The following is a 22,988-nucleotide window of genomic DNA, read 5'->3' as shown; positions in this document are numbered from 1 at the left end:
TTGTGTGGAAAGACTTTCTAATAGGACATTTCAATAAACCCGTGAAAGCTTTAAAATCAGGTGTTGTATAGGTTTGTTGTGCAGATTCACAATTGCTGCTGTGGTAGGCATCACTGCAGTAGGGCAACAGAACAAAGACAGATGCACTGTGGGATACGAAAACACTTAACACACACACACACACACACACACACACACTGTGCCCAAATAAACACAGAACGTGTGTATCTCTGCACCAAAGGGAATGTTTTTCTTCTCTGTGTGCTTGTATTTGTGCCATTAAATGTGTATTAAAGGGCCGGTCACACCACATTTCGTTCCATTGACTTCCATTCATACGCATGCGAATGCACTGCGTTCCACAGTTCAAGTCCAGTGAACTCTGACCTGCGAATTCATATCACGTGACCAATAGAAGATTGATATGCCAAAAAAACGTGACCTTTAATCTGAATTAAAAGAACCCGTGTCTATTTGAAACTTTAAATCTGAGGGATTGCAGCATTGCAGTAGATTGCATTTTTTATTTTATTTTTATGTATTATTATCTTTTGAATTGTGTTTTAAAAAAAGACTTTGACGTCATTTTGTGAATGCTTTTTACGATTTTTGCATGTTTAAAGTCTAGTGTGACTGTGGCTTAACTCTGAAAGTAGAACTAGATGAGGAAACTGTTAGTGGTGTTTGCATGCAAGACTCGCTGCAGTGATGCTCGGCTGGTTGCCAGGGTGTTGCTATGAGGTCTCCTGAATCATTGCCAGGATGTTGCTTTGTAGTCTCTAAGGTGTTCTGAGAGGTTGCTAGGGTGTTGATGGGTGGTTGTTCACTGGCCCGAGTATAAAGAGTCCAGCATCAAGTCTTGGTGATATTCCATGCAATTTTGTTCTGGCATTTTATCACCCACCTGGAAAAAATAGTGCATCTGATCGTACCTTAGCAAACTGAGACAATCATCGTAACAATGCAGAAAACACAAAATTTTCAATAAATCAGTGTCTCATGTAGCTTGCGAAACACTTCACCATCTCCATGTGAAATTCTTACTGGTTTCGGCTGTAACAAACACTCGGGAAAACACACTGATTGAGTTTGCAGGTGTTTGGATTGAATTTGAAGGTGTTATTGCAAACAGAGATTTGAATTTACATCCAGAGCAGAAAATAGGAAATGAGACCAATAACCTTGACTGGCATTTACTCCTGTGTGTGTGTGTGCGTGTTTTATATGCATGAGGATTCTTTCATTTGTGTTTTATTTGCGCTCTTCGGTTGGGGAGATAAAGCTATTAATATATATGGCGATGAGAGGAGAGAGGCTGTGGCATATGCCTGCGAGCAAGAATATTAAAACTAAGAGAACTATAGTGATATCCAGCCCAGGAGCACACACACACACACACACACACATGATTCATTTAGGAGACACGAACAATCTGGTGCCGGTTATTGTCGTGTGTAATCGATTTGCTCGGCCTTCTTAGATCTTAGGTCTTAGTTTTCCATAGGTCTCACATGATGTGACTCTCTCTCTCTCTCTCTCTCTCTCTCTCTCTCTCTCTCTACCAAGATTAAAGTATCTTTATTGACATGGTTTAAAAAAACTGTACATTGGCAAAGACCTATAACATTATAATACATAAAATAAATACATAAACATTTAAATGCATTTTATGCCTGTTGCTTATATATATATATATATATATATATATATACATTTATTGTAATTGTGCTAATTGCACAATGTAAATGTATCATTTTTATTATTAAAAAATATTATGTGTAATAATTATAACGGGACATTTTTTATTTATTTAAATGAATAACTTAATGACACAATGCCACAGGCATAACATTTATAAATAGTGAAACACACTGCATTTAACAACAATAAAAGTAATTCAGACTTTTATCCTAAACACACTTTAAAGGCTCGAAGAACTTCTGTCTTTATTGCTCTTGTTTGCTCATTGCGTTAAACAATCATTGAAATGTGTGTTTTTGAATGGCTGTGTGTATTATTTTGATCTGAATGATTGGGGTAAATGCTGCTGTTAACAATCATAACTCACACTCACTAAAGTATGAATGTGTGTGTGTGTGTGTGTTGTGAGGAGAGCATGTGGTGCTATAGAGGGATTAGTGTTTTAATGAGGGGGTGTGGCCAGGGTGGGCGGGGTCAGCCACTGCCTCAGGCTAAGAGCAGAGGGTCACACACACACACACACTGGGATGGACACACTCAGGGGGCCTCAATTAGGGGATGGAGGATAATTCCCCCCACCTGATACCTGCTGTCGTCCTGCACTGTCCCTTTCTGCCTTCCTGCCTTTTCGCTTTCTTTTACCATCTTACTTTACCCCTCTTTACCCTTTTGCTGTCTGTCTCTCTTGCGGGTTTTTTTTTTTTTTTTTTTGTGGAGAAGTAGTATTATTGACATGGTAAAAAATGTGTAACATTTATTAAAGCATTAGAAACATTCTCTCTCTCTCTCTCTCTCTCTCTCTCTCTCTCTCTCTCTCTCTCTTTATATATATATAGTAGTCAACATTTGAAGTGGATCAAAAAAGTTCATCAAAGTTGTCCTAAGAACAGGTATTGTTCAAAATTCATGTATGACTTTGATTTAAAAGGTTTTGACCCACTAAAAATCTTGACTACTGTATATACACACAATCACATTCAGACGTGTTTAAGTGGGAATATATTACTTATTGTGGCCACCAAAACTCAGATGGTGTTTTGGTGATTTTTAGTGAAATTATAAAGTCAAGCTCACACAGGTGTCCTAGAGGAGTAACCACAGGTTTAGTGTAACATGTTGATAATTGCTGTGAATATGAATATTACGGATTACTGTAAGAATTAATTGGGACGGATAGGTGAACTTTCATGTAGTGACATGCGGCTTTACACAGGCGGCTTTGTGTGTGTGTGTGTGTGTGTATTATTTACATTATTTTTAATTTAATATCACATTACACTGAAAAATGTCTATAAACCTGTGTGTGTGTGTGTGTGTGTGTGTGTGTGTCTGTCTCTGTGTGTGTGTGTGTGTGTGTGTGTGTGTGTGTGCATGCTTTCCTCATTTGCATGTCTGTTATCTCAGGCTTCTTTGAATTGTTTCTGTCCCTCTGGAGTTTGTGTTTGAAACCCTCCCAGATTCAGTTTCTCTCCTTCCTTTATTCTCTGTAACTCTCTCTTTCTCTCCCTCCTCCATCTTTTCTGGTCTCTCTCTCTCTCTCTCTCTCCTCCCGCTTTGCACCTGTTTCCCGCTCTGAACAGCTGCTAATTGGGTGAATCTAATTAGTAATTACCCATAAACCTCAGCGGTGTTTGATAGGTTTGTTCTCCGACCCGTAAAATAATCCATCACTGATATATGTGTGTGTTTGTTTGTGAGTACCAGTCCCCGTATCTGCGTAATAAACTGCCACAGGAGAAATTATTTTAATCTCAAAACATTACATACCAATTAGTATAACAAACCTGTCTCCCAAAATACATCACAGAATTGTGATCGTTCTGATTTTCTAATAGGGCCCTTTAAAGTTCAGAGGTCACTGAGGGGAAATGCTGTGTGACCTTCACATGACCCTCATTCCAAACATTCCAAATATTCCAAACTCCTGTAGATTCCAAAGTCATTTAAAGTCAATTAGTCATGCAAATAGAGACGTTTTACAATAAAGGTTTATATAAAATACACAAAATACAAGAAAACCTATTTGATTGTACATAAAAATAATGATTTTCCTTTTATAAACTATATAATTTATATATATATGACAAAAACATTTATATATATATATATATATATATATATATATATATATATATATATATATATATATAAATGTATACATTTTTTGTCTTTTGATTATTTATTTTTTAAAGGTTTCTTTTTTGTGTCCATTCAAAAGTCAGAGGGGTTAAATTTTATTTAAAAAAAATTATATCCTCTTTTGTGTTTCACAGAAGAAAGTCATACAGGTTTGGAACAACATGAGGGCAAGTAAATGATGTCAGAATTTATTTCTCTTTTTATTTTACAGAAGAAAACGTTATTTTATACCCATTGCTGCACTGTGTGCCACAGCATCAGTCCGTAGACATGATCACACTCATGTTCTTTAATCAGTCTGATTGTAATATGATTAAACCTGCGGTTGAGAGACGCCGCAGCTTGTGATTTCTGTGGAGAGATGGGACAGAGAAAACAGGGACTATTAATCCTGAATGCCCCAAATGAGAACGAGCAAGAGTTTTAAAACTCGTTTTGCTACAGGAAGCTGTCACAGACATTTACTTTCGTGCCGTTTGCTCCAACAACTTTCTTCCATAAGCCCCCGTGACCCCAGAGACAAACTCACTACGCCTCCATACCCTAAATAACTACAGATTAAAATTTTACACACTCTCTCTCGCTCTCATGTTCTGACAAAGAGCAGTGTTGGCCTGTCATCTCCGATCTCATCTGCTGAGGAGACATCGCTGTGCCATCTCCTCTCAGTAAACACAAACACACTCAGACACGCGCTCGCACAAACCTTCATTATTCTGTACACATGCATCATGCTGAACACACGTACAATCTCAAAGAACAGTTTAATAAAACCAGAAAAATTACATACATGAGTATAAAAGTCTTTATAAGAGTATAAAAGTTTCAGTCTTTCCACTTCAAAATATCATGTTTAATTCAATGTGTTAAGTAAATCCTACACCGGTTTTATTCTGTAACGTTCTATATTAATTCTATATTGATGCACCATCTATGTTGCATGGCAACTATAAACATATTAATCATGCATTTAACTGTTAATTCAACAATGTACACGATAAGTACATTTGCATTAAAAACTTTTAAAGATAAGTTAATACACCTAATATAAAGCATCCAAAAGAATGCTTTACTTTTTGCTTGACTGCTTTATGCATTGCCTCCTGTAGAATATTGTTTTAGTTTATCATATTCAATATCATGCCTAAAGTTTGAAGGTCATTTAGGTTTGTTTTGCCTACAAATCGATTTGTTCTTGTAGTGTTTTGCTGACCGCTGTCATTGTCTATTCTAATGCAGATGTATGGATTTATAGATGAGGAGAGATCTTTATGTTTAATTTATCACTCTCTTCTTCCTGCTCTCTTCTCAGTGTCAGTTTTTTTTTTTTTTTTTTTTTTGTAATCATAAAGATGAAAGCACTGATGATTTTTGCCCTTAAGTATAAACAGAACTGGCTGACGACATCAATATCCACAAATCTAAACAAACAGGAGGAGCAGGAAGCTTCACAAAAGTGCCTCTTCAGCATGTGTGTGTGTGTGTTTGTGCGATGCATGAAGTGTGTAACTGACCAATTAGCCTACAAATTAGAGCAAAATCAAGCTAGCGAGGCTTGAGCGGGATCTTGATCAATAAAATGTTTTTAAAGCCCCAAAATGTCACTTAAAGTGAAATGAGAGTGAAACTGATTTCAAATGGAAAGGGTTTCAGACACACATTATGAAGTCGACTCTGCTGGGACGCCTGTCGTGGAAATAAACACACGACCATAACAAACTCAATAAAACACGAGTACAAGAGAAACAAATAAACATAAAAGACAGGGAAAGTGTTTTAGGGTAAGGGACATAACCTAAAAACAACACAACTCTACGTGTGTGTGTGTGTGTGTGCAGAAATGGATTGCTCTCTGCTAGTTTCAAGACATTGTGATTTTTCCCTTTTTCAGCTCAATAACAATAAAACAGAGAAAGTCTTCAGATAAGTAAGTGCCTCACGCGGGAGGAACGGGCCATTCTCTTTATTTTTACTGTCGTTTGTCCATCACACATTTTTTTTTTCATGGTTTATTACTGCTTCTGTCAATGGCTTTAATTTTCCACTTCTCTGCCCTGACACACAGTGAAGGACCCGCACTTGGCTTCACTATCACTGCCTGTCTGAAAATACACACATTCAGCTTATGCAACTGGGCATAAAATGTGAGTTTATGTGAGTTTGGCCTTACTTAGCTGTACAAAATTGCCCCTAGAAGTGAACTCAATCTGACAAAACTGTCCTCAGAGGCAAAAGGTAAAGTTTTGCACTTTTGCATCTTTTCATAAAGGGTTATGGTTTGGTTAGAGTTATTATAAAATGAAAGGACAGGGCTAGTTGCCACACGAGGAAGCTGTCACAGCGGCTATTTTGAGTCAAAAGTCAGTAGTTCAAATCTTTGTTCTGTTAGCAGTAGCCTAATTTAGTCTTTTTCATGCATATTGATAAATGCTAAAAACTGAAAAATTAAAAGATATATATATATTTATTTTTTTTGGTGTGAATTCAGTTCCAAATTAAAATATTAATATTTCTGTACATAAATAACAAGTGAACACAATAAAACCACACTGGCATTCAGAAAAGAGTCAACTAGCATTCAAAAGTTTGGGGTCACTAAGATTTTTTCTGTTTTTGTATATAAGCCTCTGCTCACCAAGGCTGCATTTATTTAATCACAAATACAGTAAAAACAGTAAGATTGTGAACTATTATTTTAATTTAACTAATAGAACTCCTTCTAATATGCTGATATGCTGCTCCATAATTATTTATTATTAGTAGTATTATCAATGTTGAAAATAGCTGTGCTGCTTGATATTTTTGTGGGGGCCATGATATATTTATTTTCAGAAGTATTTGAAGAATAGAAATGTTATATAGAAACATTATAAATCTTTAATGTACCTTTTGATCAATATAATGCACCCTTGCTGAATTAGAATTCATTTCTAAAAAAAAAAAAAAAATCTTGCTTACCTTTTGCATGGTAGTTAATTCTTTAAGTGATTATTCTTTATAAATACTTATAATTTTTTATAATCATTTATGTTGGCCAAAACAATGGTTTGAAAATTTTCTGTTTTTCCTTTGATATTTTTGTCTTCATTAATGTTTTTATGCTTCATAATTGTTTAATAGCATGTTAAATGTATCTTTAACTAACCATATCACTATATGCAAGTGAAATGGCTTTTCGAACAAGAAAAAATGTAGGGCGGGATTGATTTTGTCCATGGTTGTGGTTTGCTATTGGTCAGTCTCATGTGATTGACAGGTTGTCCCGCCCTCGCGCCAGTGAACACGTCATCAGAGAAGAGATGTCCCTGCAAGAGGGAGAGGAAGTTATTTTGATTAAAAATGATGAGGGCACATGAATTTAAAAAATGATGATGTGCATGGATAAATAATTTATAATAAATAGGCTACTGCAAATCCATTTTTATTCCATGAAAAAAAAAGTTGTCAATTTTGATTTAATTGTGACTTTAAGAGGTTCTGGCGTTGTCTGCCTTTAAAACAGTTATTGCGTTTAAAAGAGAGCGAGGTGAAGCGCGAGAGAAGTGAAATGCAGGGAGACAGGTGTTGGCAAAAGAGCAACCGAATGAAACATGAGGTGAGACAGACGGGCCGAGGAGAGGAGCAGGTAGAGAGACAGATATTCTCTCATTCCTATTCATTTAGAGCAGATCTGATGAACACACACACGACCTCTGCGGCTGAACAGAGAGAGAGAGAGAGAGAGAAAAGACTCTCTCCTCCCGCTAAGTTGTCACATCGTATCGGCGTTGATGGGGGAGGAGGGGTCAGGGTTGGGGCGTCGCCTCAGGGCTCGTCGCCGAGCAACAAAAGACCACTCAGCTCGCGTTAGCCCTCGCGTTAGCCAATCAGGACTGACGGAACTCGGGCGCGGTCCGCTGCTAGCCTTCAAATGCTAAGTGCTTCATTAGCCACCTTTCATATCGCCGTCGCCCCCGGCAACACACTTTACACTCGCCATCCCTGGGAGCGCGACGAAACTTCAGACCGCCGTCAGGCCACACACACACACACACACACGCATTTACTGTCATCAGTGAATTTTGTGGTTTGCAGAAACGCTCACAGTCAAACAATCCCATCACTGCGCGTGCGTAACAGCAGAGTACAGCGTGAATTTGTTGTTATGAGTGTGTAATGTGGTTAGACATTACCATGTGTGTGTGTGTGTGTGTGTGTGTGTGTGTGTGGCCTGAAGCTCAGCAGATGCCTGAAGCCTCTCCTGTCAGGATGGAGAGATCGGACGGAGAGGGAAACAGGAGAGAGCAGCTCCATTGGGGTACGACTGTCTCTCTCTCTCTCTCTCTCTCTCTCTCTCTCTCTCTGTGTATGTGTGTTTCCTGTTATCTTCCTCTCAATGTCCTCCTCTTCCTCAGTTTGTCATTGTGAAGCACTGAGTGAAACTCACTCTCTTTCCTCAGGACTGAATTCACACTTAAATCTGTTAAAGCAGCAGCACTTAGTACAGCACTAAAAAGTAGGCTAACTAGATTTTTATTTACACTTACGCATTTGGCATACGCTTTTATCCAAAGCTACTTACATTGCATTTCAATGTACACATTTACATTCTTATCAGTTATTGAGTTAGTTATTGAATTTTTTTTAATTTACCATACACATACCATGGCAAGTGAATGGAAGACATTCAGAGGCATTGTTTATACTATGGTGTCATTGCCACCATCTGAAAGAAAAGTCTGCAATATGCTTAGAATCAAATATTGACATTAAAATGACCCAATAATATGTAACATGACAGACTTAATAGGAAAATTAACTGTTTTATAAATTCATGCAACAGCAGAGGATTCATTTACCAGCCAAACTAAAATACTGGGTTAAATATTAGTATTAGAGAAATTACCAAGTTACCTCAGTTTGCACCTGTTTGATTGGATACAAAACCTTTGACATCATCAGCAAGAGATATGTTAAGTGTTTTCTCCTGCCTTTTAGTATTTTGCTCTCCTAACTTTACACATTTATATGATTAGTTTTAACATTTTAATATTTGGCATTGTATATCACTCTCTGTGACCTTGTCAGAACTAACCTGTGACCCATTTTGATTGGAAACTGCTGGTTTAGGAATATGCCAGGTTGAACGCAGCCTAATAACATCTATGGCCTGATGTTGATTACCTCAGACCATCATTTTTACTTGTCTCTCGGTTTGAGTTTGTAAATGAAACAAATTTATACTGAAAGTTAAGCATATACAATGTAAATCTATGGGCAGCCTTTGCTTGTTGTTTTTAACTCAGATTATTCCATTCATGAAAAGAAAAGAAAGTCTCTGTTCATGATGAAGTAAATGACAGTGTTAACCTTCATCTTTATAGATTTGTCCTGGTTGTTTTGGCCTGTTGACCGTTTCTGTGCTGGTTTGAGTTTAATATACTGTTACTTTAAATCGGATGAATTTTAATATTCATTCATGGTATTTAATTGTCGTGTTTGTTTAAATAAATGTTCTGGGTTCGTTGTTATGCTGCAGTGTCTTGCCCTTTGTAAGTGCATTAATATAAAGGTGACTTTTGTTTTACAAGATTGTGCTCATAATCCATGGCTGAGATGAACACATTTTGCTGGAATGGAGGACTCAAGCACAAGACTTGACCTCTGCATTGACCCCTGGACTACTTGATTAGTGTGAGTAAACCCGTGTCAGTAAACCTGTGCTGAACACACAACACAACTGTTTAATACGAGATGCTTTCCGGGTGATTTTTCAGGTTTTGTGTTCATGTCGGTCTATAATGCGTTGATGAAATGCTTGATGTGTTTAATAGGTCCAAATTATGTTTGTGTGTGTGTTTGTTTGTTTGTGTGCGTGTGCTTGTTTATATGATTTATGAGAACACAAATTTGTATAATGACATGGGTATTACACTGGTATTACAACTTAAATGTGGTTTATGAGAACATTTCCTGAGTCCTCATTAGTAAAATGGCTTAAACCACACTAAAAAATGTTTTATTAAAAATGTATAAATGCAGAATGTTTTCTGTGATGAGTGGGTAGGGTTAGTGTAAGGGAATATAAAATACAGGTTTTGTACAGTATAGAAACCATTATGTCTATGGAATGTCCTCACAATGATAGGTGCTCCAACATGAGTGTGTGTGTGTGTGTGTGTGTGTGTGTGTGTGTGTGTGTGTGTGTGTGTGTGTGTGAGAGAGAGAGAGAGAGGATGTCATACTGTATTCCCAGTGCTCCCTCTAGTGGACTGATTGCTTTACAGCTCAGTCAACATCCCAGTGTCAGACAGAGCACAAGTTCATTTAGCTATTTAAATGAAAACATAGTCTTTTTAATGTTGTTTTATATTTTAAATTTTTATATATATATATAAATATATAAAAATATATATTTTCTATATAAAGCTAGTTATGATGACTACAGACTAACTCTAAAAGAAAACATTTTGGACTTTTTTTGTAGAATAAAAAATATGTATGTACTTTTGTACTAATTATAATTATTTTAGTTTTTTTGTGTCAGATTTCTGAACTTCTGGGGACAGTTTTGTGCAGTTAACAGCTGAGTAAACACACACACACACACACACACATTACACTGTAAATCTGATACATTATATGGGCTGTGCTTGTGTGTTTGTAGCGTTATAGAAATGTTTTGCATATGTTATAGAGAGAGTGTGTGTGTGTGTGTGTGTGTGTGTGTGTGTGTGTGTGTGTGTGTCTATATTTCTGTGCATGTGTGTATTTGTCGATCAGTGTGTGTGTGTTTGTCAGTGTGTTTATATTTCTGTGTGTGTGTGTGTGTGTGTGTGTGTGTGTGTGTGTGTGATTCTGTTCCCCTGTGTTGGCCTGAGGGCACCTTCACTTCACAATTAATGGAGAGTCTCATGGGAACTTCAGTCTCCCTCTTTTACATGAAGCCTTCCTCTCCTCTTCCCTCCATCCCCCTCTCCTCACATTCACTGTCTTCTCTTCTCATTTTCAACTATTCTTGTCTCATATCTTTTCTTCTCATTTAGTCTTTTCTCATTTCATCTCTTCTTGTTTCATTTCTTCTCGTTTTGTCTCGTTTGTTAGCTTAGCCTATCTTTTCTTTTTTCTCATTTGTCTCGTTTCTTCTCTTCCTTCTCATTTTGTCTCTTCTCTTATTTTCAGTTCAATTATTTCGGTAACCCTTTATTTTACAGTGTCCTTGTTACACGTTACATGTAGTTACTATAGTAATAACTATAAATGATGCATAATTACATGCAACTAACCTTTGACCAAACCATAATCCTACCCTAACCTTATAGTAAGTACATAGTTTATTATTATTATTACTCAGTATTTAAATATATAATTACACTGTAACACAGACAACTTAAAATAAAGTCTAACCAATTTGTCAATTTAAAGTACTTTACTTGCATGATTGTGTTTATGTACATACAATATTGCCAAAGCATTTTACAAAAAACAAGTTATGACAAGAAAACAAAATATACAATATAACAATAACAAATAACTAACAAACTAACTAACAAAAATAGTATTAAAATAAGGTGTTAGGTAAAGAAAAAATAATAAAAAATGTATATGATATAAAATAGACTTATCAATGAGAAATAAAAAACTGTAATGTAATATATATATATATATATACACGGATAGACTGATTATATTGATCAAGGCAAATCTCAGATTTTCTTCTCTTTTCTGCTTATTCTCTTCCACTCATTTCAACTTCTCTCTCTGATTTTCTTGTATCTTATCTCACATCATCTTATTTTCTTCTCTGCTCATTTCTTCTCTTCTGGACTCTTCTAATTCCTCCTCTTCTTGTCTGTTTTGTCTCCTCTCCTCTCTTTTCCTTTCATTTCATGTCTTTTCACTTTGTCTGTTCTCTCATTTTTTTAGTTTCTTCTCATTTAATCCGTTCTACGTCATCTCGCCTCATTTCGTCTCATGTCTCTTCTCTTATTTTAATCTCTTCTTTTGTCTCGGGTTTTCTCATCTCTGTATTTTTATGCATCAATTCTCTTCCTTCTCATTTTTTCTCCTCTCTCATTTTCTTCTTTTCTCTGCTCATCTCCTCTCATTTCTGGTCTCTTTCCTCCTGTCTCCTCCCCGCTAATCTCTTTTCTTTTCATGTAATCTTTTCTCTTTTCCTTTCTCTCATTTGCTTGTTTGTCTTCTTGTCTTATCTTGTCTAACCTCTTCTCATTTTGTCTCTTATTTTATTTCGTCTCATTTTGTCTATTTTTTCGGCTCATTTTTTCTTCATTCTCATTTTATCTCCTCCCTTAATTTTTTCTCATCACGTCTCTTCTCATTTTTGTCTCGTCTCTTTTCTTCTCATTTTCGTCTCTTCTCTGATCATTTCTTCTCTTCTTGTCTCCTCTCATCTTCCTTTCATTTCATCTCTTCTCACTTTGTCTCTTCTTTACTATTTCTTTCAGTTGCTTGTTTCTTCTCATCTCTTTTGCTCTTTTGTCTTCTTGTCTCATTTCTCTTCTCCTTTTATTTATTTCTATTTCTTCTATATTTATTGCATTTCTTCTCCTTTTGTCTCTTTTGTCAGCTCGATTTTTCTAACTTTTCTCTTCATTCTCATTTCATCTCTTCCCCTCATCTTTTCTCATCACATCTCTTCCTTCTCATTTTTGTCTCGTGTCTTCTCAATTTGTCTCGTCTCTCATTTTTCTCTCTTCTCTGCTCATTTCGCCTCTTGTCTCCTCTAATCTTTTTCCTTTCTTCTCTTCTCACCTCATCTGTTCTTCACTATTCTCGTTCTCGTGTTTCTCATTTCTTCTCATCTCCTTTCATTTCATTTGCTCTCTTGTCTTCTTGTCTCTTCTCCTCTCTTATCTATTCTCCTCTTATTTTAATCTTTAAAAAAAGAAAAGAATATTTTAACCCTCCAGAATATCATGAATTTCTGCAACCTCCCACAAAACACACTACAACACACAATTGAAAAAAGCAACAGGCCACATTACACATTCATATATATATATATATATATATTTTTTAACACATTTTCCCATCTCTCTGTAGGCCGCCTGTGTCTCGCGTGCACCACATAGGTTTGCGTCTGTGTGTGTTATACTATATTAAAGCACATGCGAAACCTTTTGGTTTATTTAGATAAAGACATTCCCAAAACCGCACAGACGGATCTCCACAGAACAGAATAAAATCTCAGGGAGCGTTTGATAACGCGAGGAACGAGGAGAACTCCTCTTTAGATGATTGCATCACCTTGTCTTCCACCCGTTTCTCTCTTTCTCTCCCTCTCTGCCTCATGATATCTTTTTAAATCCGGAGAGAACTGAAGATTTCATTTCTTCCTCCATATGTAATCAACATCAAACACGTTCGCACACTTTGTCTCACTCCCGACGACACTTTCGATCATTTCGCGCAGTCTCACCTGTGTCATCAATTAGAGTGTCTCTCAGCACAATGCATTATGGGAAGGAGTTCAGAGCTGTCAGGCATCATGAAGCGTTATCGTACACGCACGCAGCAGGAGTAATGCGAGGCGTCTGCGGTGTCAAACGTTCTGTTTAATGTGATTCTCTCTAGTACGCCGTGTGTGTAGCTTTCTGCAGCTGCTGTTTACCGTACAATAACACAACAAGTGTGTGTTTGAAGAGTGAGTGCGCTGTGTACTTATGCGGGCTGAAGGGGACGGCACGTCACCGCTCATAAACTCATTTCAGACTGAAACCGTTTCTTGTTAAGAGACATTGTGTTACTGTGTTTGACCTGGAGCGGGTTAGATTGACAGAGGGAGTTTTATCCTGCAGGAGTGGCTGATTTGAAGAGTCTTTCGTAACGATGAGAGACATGATTCTGGTAAGGGTCAAACGCAGGACTATAACTTTATATACATTCTCCACACATTTAGAGATTTCTACGTTGTCCACCAATCTCACATGTTTTGGGAAATCGTTCATACTTTTTAAAGATCAGTCCATGTTTACTTATTTTTAATACAACACTCTTAAAAATAAAGATGGGGTTTTTGCTGTGAAACATAGAAGAATAGTGAACAGTTCAAGAACCATTACTTGTGAAAAACATTTTATAATCTAAAGTAATCCGGTATAAAGAACCTTTTGTGCATTAAAAACTACTCCTAAAAATAAAGGTTCTTTATTGGCATCTGGGGTTTCATGAAGAACTTTTACCATACATGGAACTTTTACATTATACTAAAGGTTCTTTATAAGGTTCTTCAGATTTTTTAAAATGTTCTTCACACTATGAAAAAAATGGTTCTCTTAAGAACTGATCACTGAAAGGTTCTTTGGAGAACCGAAATGGTTCTTCTATGGCAACGCTGCGAAAACATCCTTTTGGAACCTTTATTTGTAAGATGGATTTTGAAGGTTCTTCATGAAACCATCAATGCCAATGAAAAAACTTAATTTTTAAGAGTGAAGTTCCTGGTCTTTTTGTGAACGATTCATAAGTGCACATTATAATAACTTTCTCTAAAACGTTCCCTTTTCAGCTGAGGTCACGGTTATTTGATAATTTTTTTAGGCAACTGTTGCAGCTTTACAGTCTTTTTAATGTCTTCCAATAGTTGTCACAGTAATTTAATGCAGATTAGAGTTAAAGAAATTGGGCCCTATTTTAACGATGTAAGCGCATGCACGGCGCAAGTGCACTTAGGGTGTGTCCGAATCCACTTTTGCTAGTTTAACGATGGGAAAAATGGTCGGTACGCCCGGCGCATGGTCTAAAAGGGTTGTTCCTATTCTCATAATGAGTAATGGGTGTGTTTTAGGATTTACGTGCGTTAAACCAATCAGAGCCTCATCTCCCATTCCCTTCAAATGCCAGTTGCACTCGCGCCAAGGCAGATTCGCTATTTACATGACGGAATTTGATAGCGGAAAGCCCGAACGCGTCTCCAGAGCGCGAATGGATCTGCTCGTGCGCGAGGTAAAAGTGCACAAGCAGAACATCTACGGGACAAGCCAGATTCCACCATATCTTTTTGTACACAATAATAATCTTTTACATTGTAATCCTTTTATTTTAAATATTTGGCATGTTTGTGTGCTGCTGTGCGTCTGTGTGTGTTTAATAAGCAGAGTGTATGCGCGTTGTGGACCCGCCACATAAAAAAAAATATTGCGCCATTGACTTAAGACCATGTTTCAGTTGATCAATGACGCAGTCTATTTCTGTTGCCTCAAAATAGCAACGCGCCAACAATGCGCCAGAACACACCTCGTTTTCAGACCAGCAGCCCATGGGCCCACAAATGGGCGCAAATGCATTTGCTATTTAAACAACGTGGCGCAGGACGTGAAAATGATAACTGCGTCGGACTGAAACTAGCAAAAAAACACTTGCGTTGCATTGCTGCATTGCGCTGGGTGTAAGATAGGGCCATAAAGTCAAATAGCAAATAAATGTAGATTTGACATAGAGGCATTAACATTGGCGTACAGTACATGTAGATGCTCCTGAGGATGAACTTGACTTTTAGCATCCCAGTCACTGTCTCGGTTCCCTGCATATTAAGGCTCAAATAATGGTGGTTTATTTCCTCCTAGGAAGTTTGTATTAACAAGGTGGGAAGTTGTTTACCTCCATTGACAGATACGCAACTATCACTTTGATGCTTCAAAACATTCATAAAGAGATCGTAAAACTAATCCATATGAATTGAGAGATTTAGTCAAAATTTTCTGAATTTAGGCTTTTATTCACATATAAATGTTAGGGATAGTTTTACGATCTCTTTATGAACTTTTTGAAGCGTCAAAGTGGTAGTTGCGTGGCTGTCAATGGAGGGACAGAAATCTCTCAGATTTCATCAAAAAAATCTTCATTTGTGTTCCTGAAGATGAACAAAAAGCTTACGGGTTTGGAACGACATGAGGGTGAGTAAATGATGACAGAATTTAAATTTTTTGGGTGAACTATCCCTTTAAATACACAGGAAGGGTAATCAACTGAACAGAAACAAGTGTGTGGAAATAATTGACAACCAAGGAAACTAACTAGGGAACACAGGCAGGCAAAACGGGGACAGAACAGTGAAAATGAAACCAAAACTGAACATACACGTTACACCATGGTAACTATTTGGAATGTTCCAAATCGCATACTCTCGTTCTTCACGATGGCTAAACAAGTATGTTCTATATAGGCATGTGTGTAGTATGTTGACATTATCATGTGACCTACCAGCGTCAGTTGTGTCGCTTCACAAATCCTCTCCCGTGGCCTCATGGGATAGTAAAGTGTCCATCATATGCACACTTCAGAATCTCACTGGAAGTAGTATTTCATCCGGGTACTCTTTTATGAGTACTGTGAATTCGGACATACTTCTTTTGTCACATACTGTTTGTCGCCTACTATATAGTAGGGAAGTTTGCGATTTTGGATGCAGCCATTCTCTCTTATTAATAAAAAAAAAGAAGATTTTTTAATGCTTTTTCGTTTATTGTTCATTTTTTCATGTTTTTATTTGCTCACCAAAGCTGCATCAAAAATACAGTAAAAACAGTAATATTACAATTTAAAATAACTTCTATTTGGATATACTTTAAAATGTTATGTATTCCTGTTATGGCAAAGCTGAATTTTCATCTCTTACTGCCACCAAACTGGTATTGTATACCAGGATGATCCCAACTTCTGAATATAATTGCTTAATAGTTACAGTTGTGGTCAGAATTAATGGCACCCCTGGTAAATATGATCAAAGATGTCTGTAAAAAATAAATCTGCATTGTTTATCCTTTGATCTTTCATTCAAAATGTGCAAAAATCAAAAATTTCATTGAAGTAAAATAATTGAAAGTGGGGGGTAAATCAAATTATGAAAAAAAGTACTTTTCTCCAAAACACGTTGGACATAATTATTGGCAACCTTTTATTAAATTCTTTTTGCAACATCCTTCTCCCAAGATTACAGCTCTGAGTCTTCTCCTATAATGCCTGATGAGTTTGGAGAACACCTGACAAGAGATCAGAGATCATTCCTCCATACAGAATCTCTCCAGATCCTTCAGATTCCCAGATCCATGTTTGTGCTTCTTCTCTTCAGTTCACTCCACTCATCAGGTCAGGGAACTGGGACGGTCATGGCAGAAGCTTCATTTTGTGCTCCCTAACACATTTTTGTGTTGATTTTGATGTTTGTTTTGGATCGTTGTCCTGATGGAAGATCCAACCACGGCCCATTATAAGATTTCTAGCAGAAGGCGTCAGGTTTTGATTTTTTATCTGTTGGTATTTGCTAGAATCCATGATGCCATGTATCTGAACAAGATGTCCAGGACCTCCAGCATAAAAATAGGCCCACAACATTAAAGATCCAGTGGTATATGTAACTGTGAACATGGGGTACTTTTTGTCCCTGTTTGCACCAAACCCATCTGGTGGGTTTTCTGCCAAAAAGCTCTTTTTTTAGTTTCATCTGACCAGAATCCAGTCCCTTTTGAAGTTCCAGTCGTGTCTGACCACTGAATATGCTGGAGTTTGTTTTTGGATGAGCGAGGAGGACTTTTCTTGAAACCCTCCCAAACAAAATGTGGTGATGTAAGTTTTTTTATTATTATAATCATTTTTTTAGGCTTTCTGACCCCAAGACTCAACTAATCTCTGCTATTCTCCAGCTACTCAAACTTTCCTCCTTACCGTGCATTAGGACGATATAGACACGCGTCCTTTTCCAGGCAGATTCGTAACATCTATAGTTGATCGGAACTTCTTAATTATTCCCCTGATGGTGGAAATGGGAATTTTCAATGCTTTAGCTATTTTCATACATGCACTTTCTATTTTGTGAAGCTCAACAGTCAATTTGGCCTTTGTGTTTCCTCATATTTATACTTCTGTGAAACAAGAAGTCATGGCTGGACAATTTCATGTTCCTAGTCACCCTGATGCGCTAAAAAAAATATATTAATGGGAATATACTTCAGAGATCATAACAAGAAAAACATTTTGTAGAAAAACATTTATTTCATAATTTGAGTTTCCCCCCACTTTTAATTATTTTACTTAAATGAAAGGTTAGATTTATGCTAATTTTTTTTGAATGAAAGATCAACAGGATAAACAATACAGCCATCTTTGATCATATTAACCAATAATTCTGACCACAACTGTATGTTTCTGATGCTTGAGAATTCTTTATATCATCTTGTCTGCAGTAATATTGTCACAGTATTGTGTGTGTGTATGTGTGTGTGTTTAAACTCAGATTGACTGATAGAGGCTTCAGGGAATTTGCTCATGGCTTTTGCCTTTAACCTTTATCTAAAACCAGGTTTTGATATGAAACATCTCACTGGCACCCGTGACACTGCATTTCAGGAATGAGTTTCTGCAAAATCCAGACGTGCGTCTCTTCAGACAGTCGGCTGTTTAGGTTATCTTCCTCACACGGAGAAGCTGCGAGTTATCATGCTGTGTGTGAGAGAATGTGATATTGTCTCTGCGGCGAGTGGGAAGGTCTGCGCCGCGAAATTAGAATATCGGCTCCTGTGTTGTGACTGGCTTCTTTGAGCGAGCTCACCTGTGTGCTTCCTGCTCATTAGCATTCTCATGCATATTAATAAGGAGCAGAGGCGCAGCACGCCCTAGCTTGGCCGCAGGGCATCATGGGAGATTACTTGCATGCGTAATCCCGCTGGCTGGAGTTGGTCCAGAACTCCACAGCTGTCCGTCAAAGCGCAGGCGGGCAGAAGGGCATCAGGGTGTGGCGGGGCAGGGCAGTAAAGGGCTAGCGTTTAGCATGGGCTTAGCATTAGCTCATCAGGGATGAAGTCAGTCTCCTTTTGAATCGTAATGAGATCGCTTTCGGGGTTTTTTAAAGGCAGCTTTGCTGATTAGCTTCTATTTAGTTCAGGATTCAGCTCTCTAAATGTCTAAAACTAGTGCTGTTTGCTCTCTGATGTATCCAACACGTAATTCAACCTGTTGACTTCTCAGATTCATTAGTGTAGGAAGAAGTGTCCAGTGCTAAACCATAAAAACATGTTGCTGAGGCGATAGAATCACTTTAATCAAATTTTTATAGAATAAGAATGAAGTCTCTTATTATTATTTTAAAGCAGCATTTATTTGACCAAAAATACAGTAAAAACAGTAATATTGTGAAATATTACAGTTTAAAATAGCTGTTTTCTAATTGAATATATTTTAACATGTCATTTATTGCTGTGGTCAAAGCTTAATTTTCAGCACCAGTCTTCAGTGTCACATGATCCTTCAGAAATCATTCTAATATGATGATTTGCTGCTCAAGAAACACTTATTATTATTATCAATGTTGAAAGTTGTGCTGCTTCATATTTTTGTGAAACAATGATATACTATTTATTTTTTCAGGATTCTTTGATGAATAGAAAGTTCAAAAGAACAGCATTTATTTGAAATAGCAAACTTTTGTAACAATAGAAATGTCCTAACTGTCACTTTTGATCTATTTAATAAAAGTACAATGTATTAATATTTGTATTTATCATAAAAGTGGTCCATGCAACATATTCCACTTTCAAAGTTATATATGATATGATTCAGACTGAACCCTGAACAGACTTTTATGCTGGTTTTGCATCCCTTTCTGAAAGTTTTAGTTCCCATTCATTGCAAATACAAGGAAAAGAGTGACCAGCACAATTCACTAATCATATTTTCTCCTTTTTTGTTCCACAGAAGAAAGACAAGTCATATAGATGGTTTGGAACGTCATGAGAGTGAGTAAAAAATATGTATTTCTATTTAGTGAATAAATGTATAATAATAAGAGAATCTTTATTTGTATGTGTTATGTTCACTATTAGAAGAAAAGGTTCTATATAGAACCTTAAAGGGTTCAAGCACCTCATATATAGAAATGTTTAGGGCTTCATGGGATCGTTTTATGCATTTAGTTTTAATTCATTCATTTTTATTTAATTCATTTTTTATTGTGATTAAATGTTATGAATTGAACAGCTCATAAACATACTTTATCACTAGAAAAAATAACCTGTTAATCATGATAACAGGTCATAATTTTAGAAATGTATCCTTTTATAGAATCTTTTTGGCCTAAATGGTTCTTTTAAATTGAGTCTAGAACCCCAATGATCCTTTTGTTTTTCTGGCTATTCCTTTAAATGTGATGACACATGTTGCTTCATTGCTCATAATGACCAACACACAAGAAGAAGCCAGTTTCTTTCATAGTAAAACATCTCCATGTTAGGTTAACCAGCAGTGTCATCAGGGGAAGGAAACATGTTTTTCAACTAGATCTAAAACCATCTAACTTCAGCCTACAATTTATTTACTATGAAGATATCAATAGCCATGTGGACCCCAACTGATCCCAGAATCAAGTGTGTGTAGTTATTAAGCTATAGCCTTCATGCATCACGTCTCAGAATACATACCAGTTAACAGTGTGTTAATCACACAGTAGTAAAAGTTCGTAAAAATAGGCCACAATGAACTAGATAAATGTGAAATCATTTTCGGTATTGGTGTTTTATCTGTATTTTGAATTCCACATTGCATTTTGTTGTGTTTTAGGGTTAATGTAAATGTCTGTAATATTACTGGATAATGTCCTGGCAAAAGAAAATGACCAGTACATTTTCTGTTTTTATTTTATACACATAATAAACAAAGAACTCCCGCACACTATCCGTACTTGCAAAAAAGTATCAAAAATTCGTTATTGGCCAATTTTTTTTTACTTGACCTACCTAGATGGTCTTTTTTTCCCACGCACCTATCACCTGCAGGTGTGCGATGGTGTTTGCGCTCTATTTTCTACACATGAAATCATAATCGACCCTATTTATTTACTTTCTTCATGCATGTTTCCCAGTCTGATTGTGAGCAGCTCATTAATGCATGTTGTTCCAAAGACAAAAATGTTTTTGAAGTTTTTCAGTGCATGAAAATGCTTTTCTTTTCAGCCGACGCCACAAGCTGTGTTTTAAAAGGTATGCATTCAGATCTGACTGCATTCTGGTACGCAACACCCACTTTTCATCATCCAAATAAGTTCCCAGTAGATTAAGTCCCTACCTTTTTTCTCATTGACATTGAGCATTCGGGTTCTCTTCAAAATATTACATCACTGAAGTGAAATTGGTTGCAAATGCTGAAATGTCATGTTGACTCGACTTTCTCTTGCCCTAAACGTTGTCTCCGTTAATTTGCTCGGTTTTCTAAAGGCAGCCAAATTAAAGGTGACATATGTAAGATTTTATAATGATAAAATACATTCTCTTAACCCAGTTTATAGTTCATTGACCACTATCAGGCCTTGTCCACACTAATACATTATCGTTTGAAAACGCATCTTTTTCTCTCCGTTTTGGCCTTCCATCCACACTGAGAAGGCATTTTTAGCCACGGAAACACTCCAAAGTGGATAAACGCGGTTTTCACGTTGTAGTGTGGACTGAGAAAACTGAGGTATTTAAAAAACGATGAAGTAAGTTTAGTCATGTGACGCATATTGAACCCATAGATATTCATGTTTATACCGGGATTGTGCCTCTTATGTGCTATTCACTTTCACACAGTTGCTAAAATATGTTACTTTGCACACTTTTCATATCACAGTCCTGCAAAGATGACAGCAAATTGACTCGCATTTGCTGTCCTGCGGTAAAACATGAGAGCAGTCGTGTTTTAGACCAAACGTACAATGGTGAGTGAGTGCGATCTGGACGTATCAGTGAATTGGTGAGATATTTTGCTAAATAAAATGATCCTGCCAGTAGAATTGCGTGATAACTTTGTCCCATCTGTATCATCTCAGTGAGCTTTTATGAGGTTTTGCGCATGCGCTGTAAGGTGAATTTAGTGTTTTTCAACATTTCAGTGTGGATGAGAAACTTTTGGAAAACGCTATTATGGACGGAGAGCGTTTTGAAACGAAAACTCAGTTTTCAAATCTATCCGGATTAATGTAGACGTAGCCTTTGTATGTCATCAATGGGTTTATCTCTCCCAAAAGTGTAAACATTGAGCCCCACTAGCCACTGATCTGTCAATCTCTTTCCAGCTCAGCCTATAGTGTGAGTGTATGGCGTGGCTACCGTAGCAGGCGGAGCCAGAGGGTGTGTGCCAGTGTGGGACCACGACGCGTTACATGGAAAAAGACGTTCATATTCGGGTACAGGAGTGAAAGCCATATTTCACTGCATTTAGATTACACAGGTCATGATCACATCAAAGCGAACAGGCCATTGAGTTTCAATGCCCTAATGGACGCTTTAATACAACATCATCATGCACCCGTTCAGAAAGACAGTTTATAATGTTTACTTTGATGTGTAGACAGTCTCAAATAGTTGTGATGCGCCATGCCAAAAATGCGCCCGGTGAAGAAAAAATGCACTCCAGGCAGCGTTAGCATTAGCGTTAGCTTACTCAATTGTTTACTCATGACACATAACAACACTTCTAAAAGTATTGCCAATATGTTGGACCTTTTATTGAAAGTAGCAGCTTTCTACCTGTTGAGACATGCTTTAACACACAAAAGGAGCGATGTGACGAGCTGGAGGAGCGATGTGACGCGCAAATTGCAGTTTGCAAAATATGAGTTATTTTTTCCGCTAGGTGTCACTAGTGTCGCAGAAACTACATACTTCACCTTAAGTAAAATCCAAAGAAGAGATGATTGCTGTATTATTTAACTCTTGCCAGCCACCACCAGCATTTTTAATCATTTTTTATTCACATTTAATCAAGTTTCATGGCCATCAGAATATTTAGCTGAATGAATATCTGAACAAGCAATATATCAAAAGAAAGAACAGACCTTCTGCTTTTGAATGTTTTAGTTTAGCTTCATGCATTCTCTTTTTTATCAACATTTGAATGTGGGTTTCATAAAACAGCAAAATATTTTACAAAAAGCTGAGAAAATAGCGTTTCTGTCAAAGACTTCATCCGGATTGGATTCAGAATGATAATCAAAACACAGACGGAGTAGATCGAGTCCATCAACACCCTCAAAGCTTCACAGTCCTGTAGCTCATCCACGGTCGACTTTTCATTCAGTAACAGTAGGCAGTTTTGATTTATACACTGTTTGATGTTGATGATCGCGTTATACAGGTGAAACTAAAGTTCGTGTATTTCAGTAATTCAAATTAAAAGGT

General features: G+C 37.0%; 1 protein-coding gene across 2 annotated transcripts in view; it reads left to right on the top strand.

Moving 5' to 3' along the window:
• The window catches only part of tfap2d (transcription factor AP-2 delta (activating enhancer binding protein 2 delta)), a 59,158-nt gene that overhangs the window by 15,328 nt on the left and 20,842 nt on the right, over window positions 1–22,988 (top strand). Inside the window, exon 2 of one of the 2 annotated variants that reach the window (XM_084091867.1) lies at window positions 19,531–19,571. In XM_084091867.1, the coding sequence (XP_083947993.1) occupies window positions 19,551–19,571 (21 nt within the window). In that variant the 5' untranslated portion in view covers window positions 19,531–19,550. Of the gene's footprint in view, window positions 1–9,410; window positions 9,514–19,530; window positions 19,572–22,988 lie in introns of those variants that run through there. The other variant, XM_084091869.1, reaches the window with a different exon arrangement.

Source organism: Abramis brama, assembly GCF_963993115.1.
Source record: "Abramis brama genome assembly, chromosome: 18".
In the NCBI taxonomy this organism is placed as follows: Eukaryota; Metazoa; Chordata; class Actinopteri; order Cypriniformes; family Leuciscidae; genus Abramis; species Abramis brama.
This window is presented reverse-complemented; position numbering and strand designations above follow the sequence as displayed.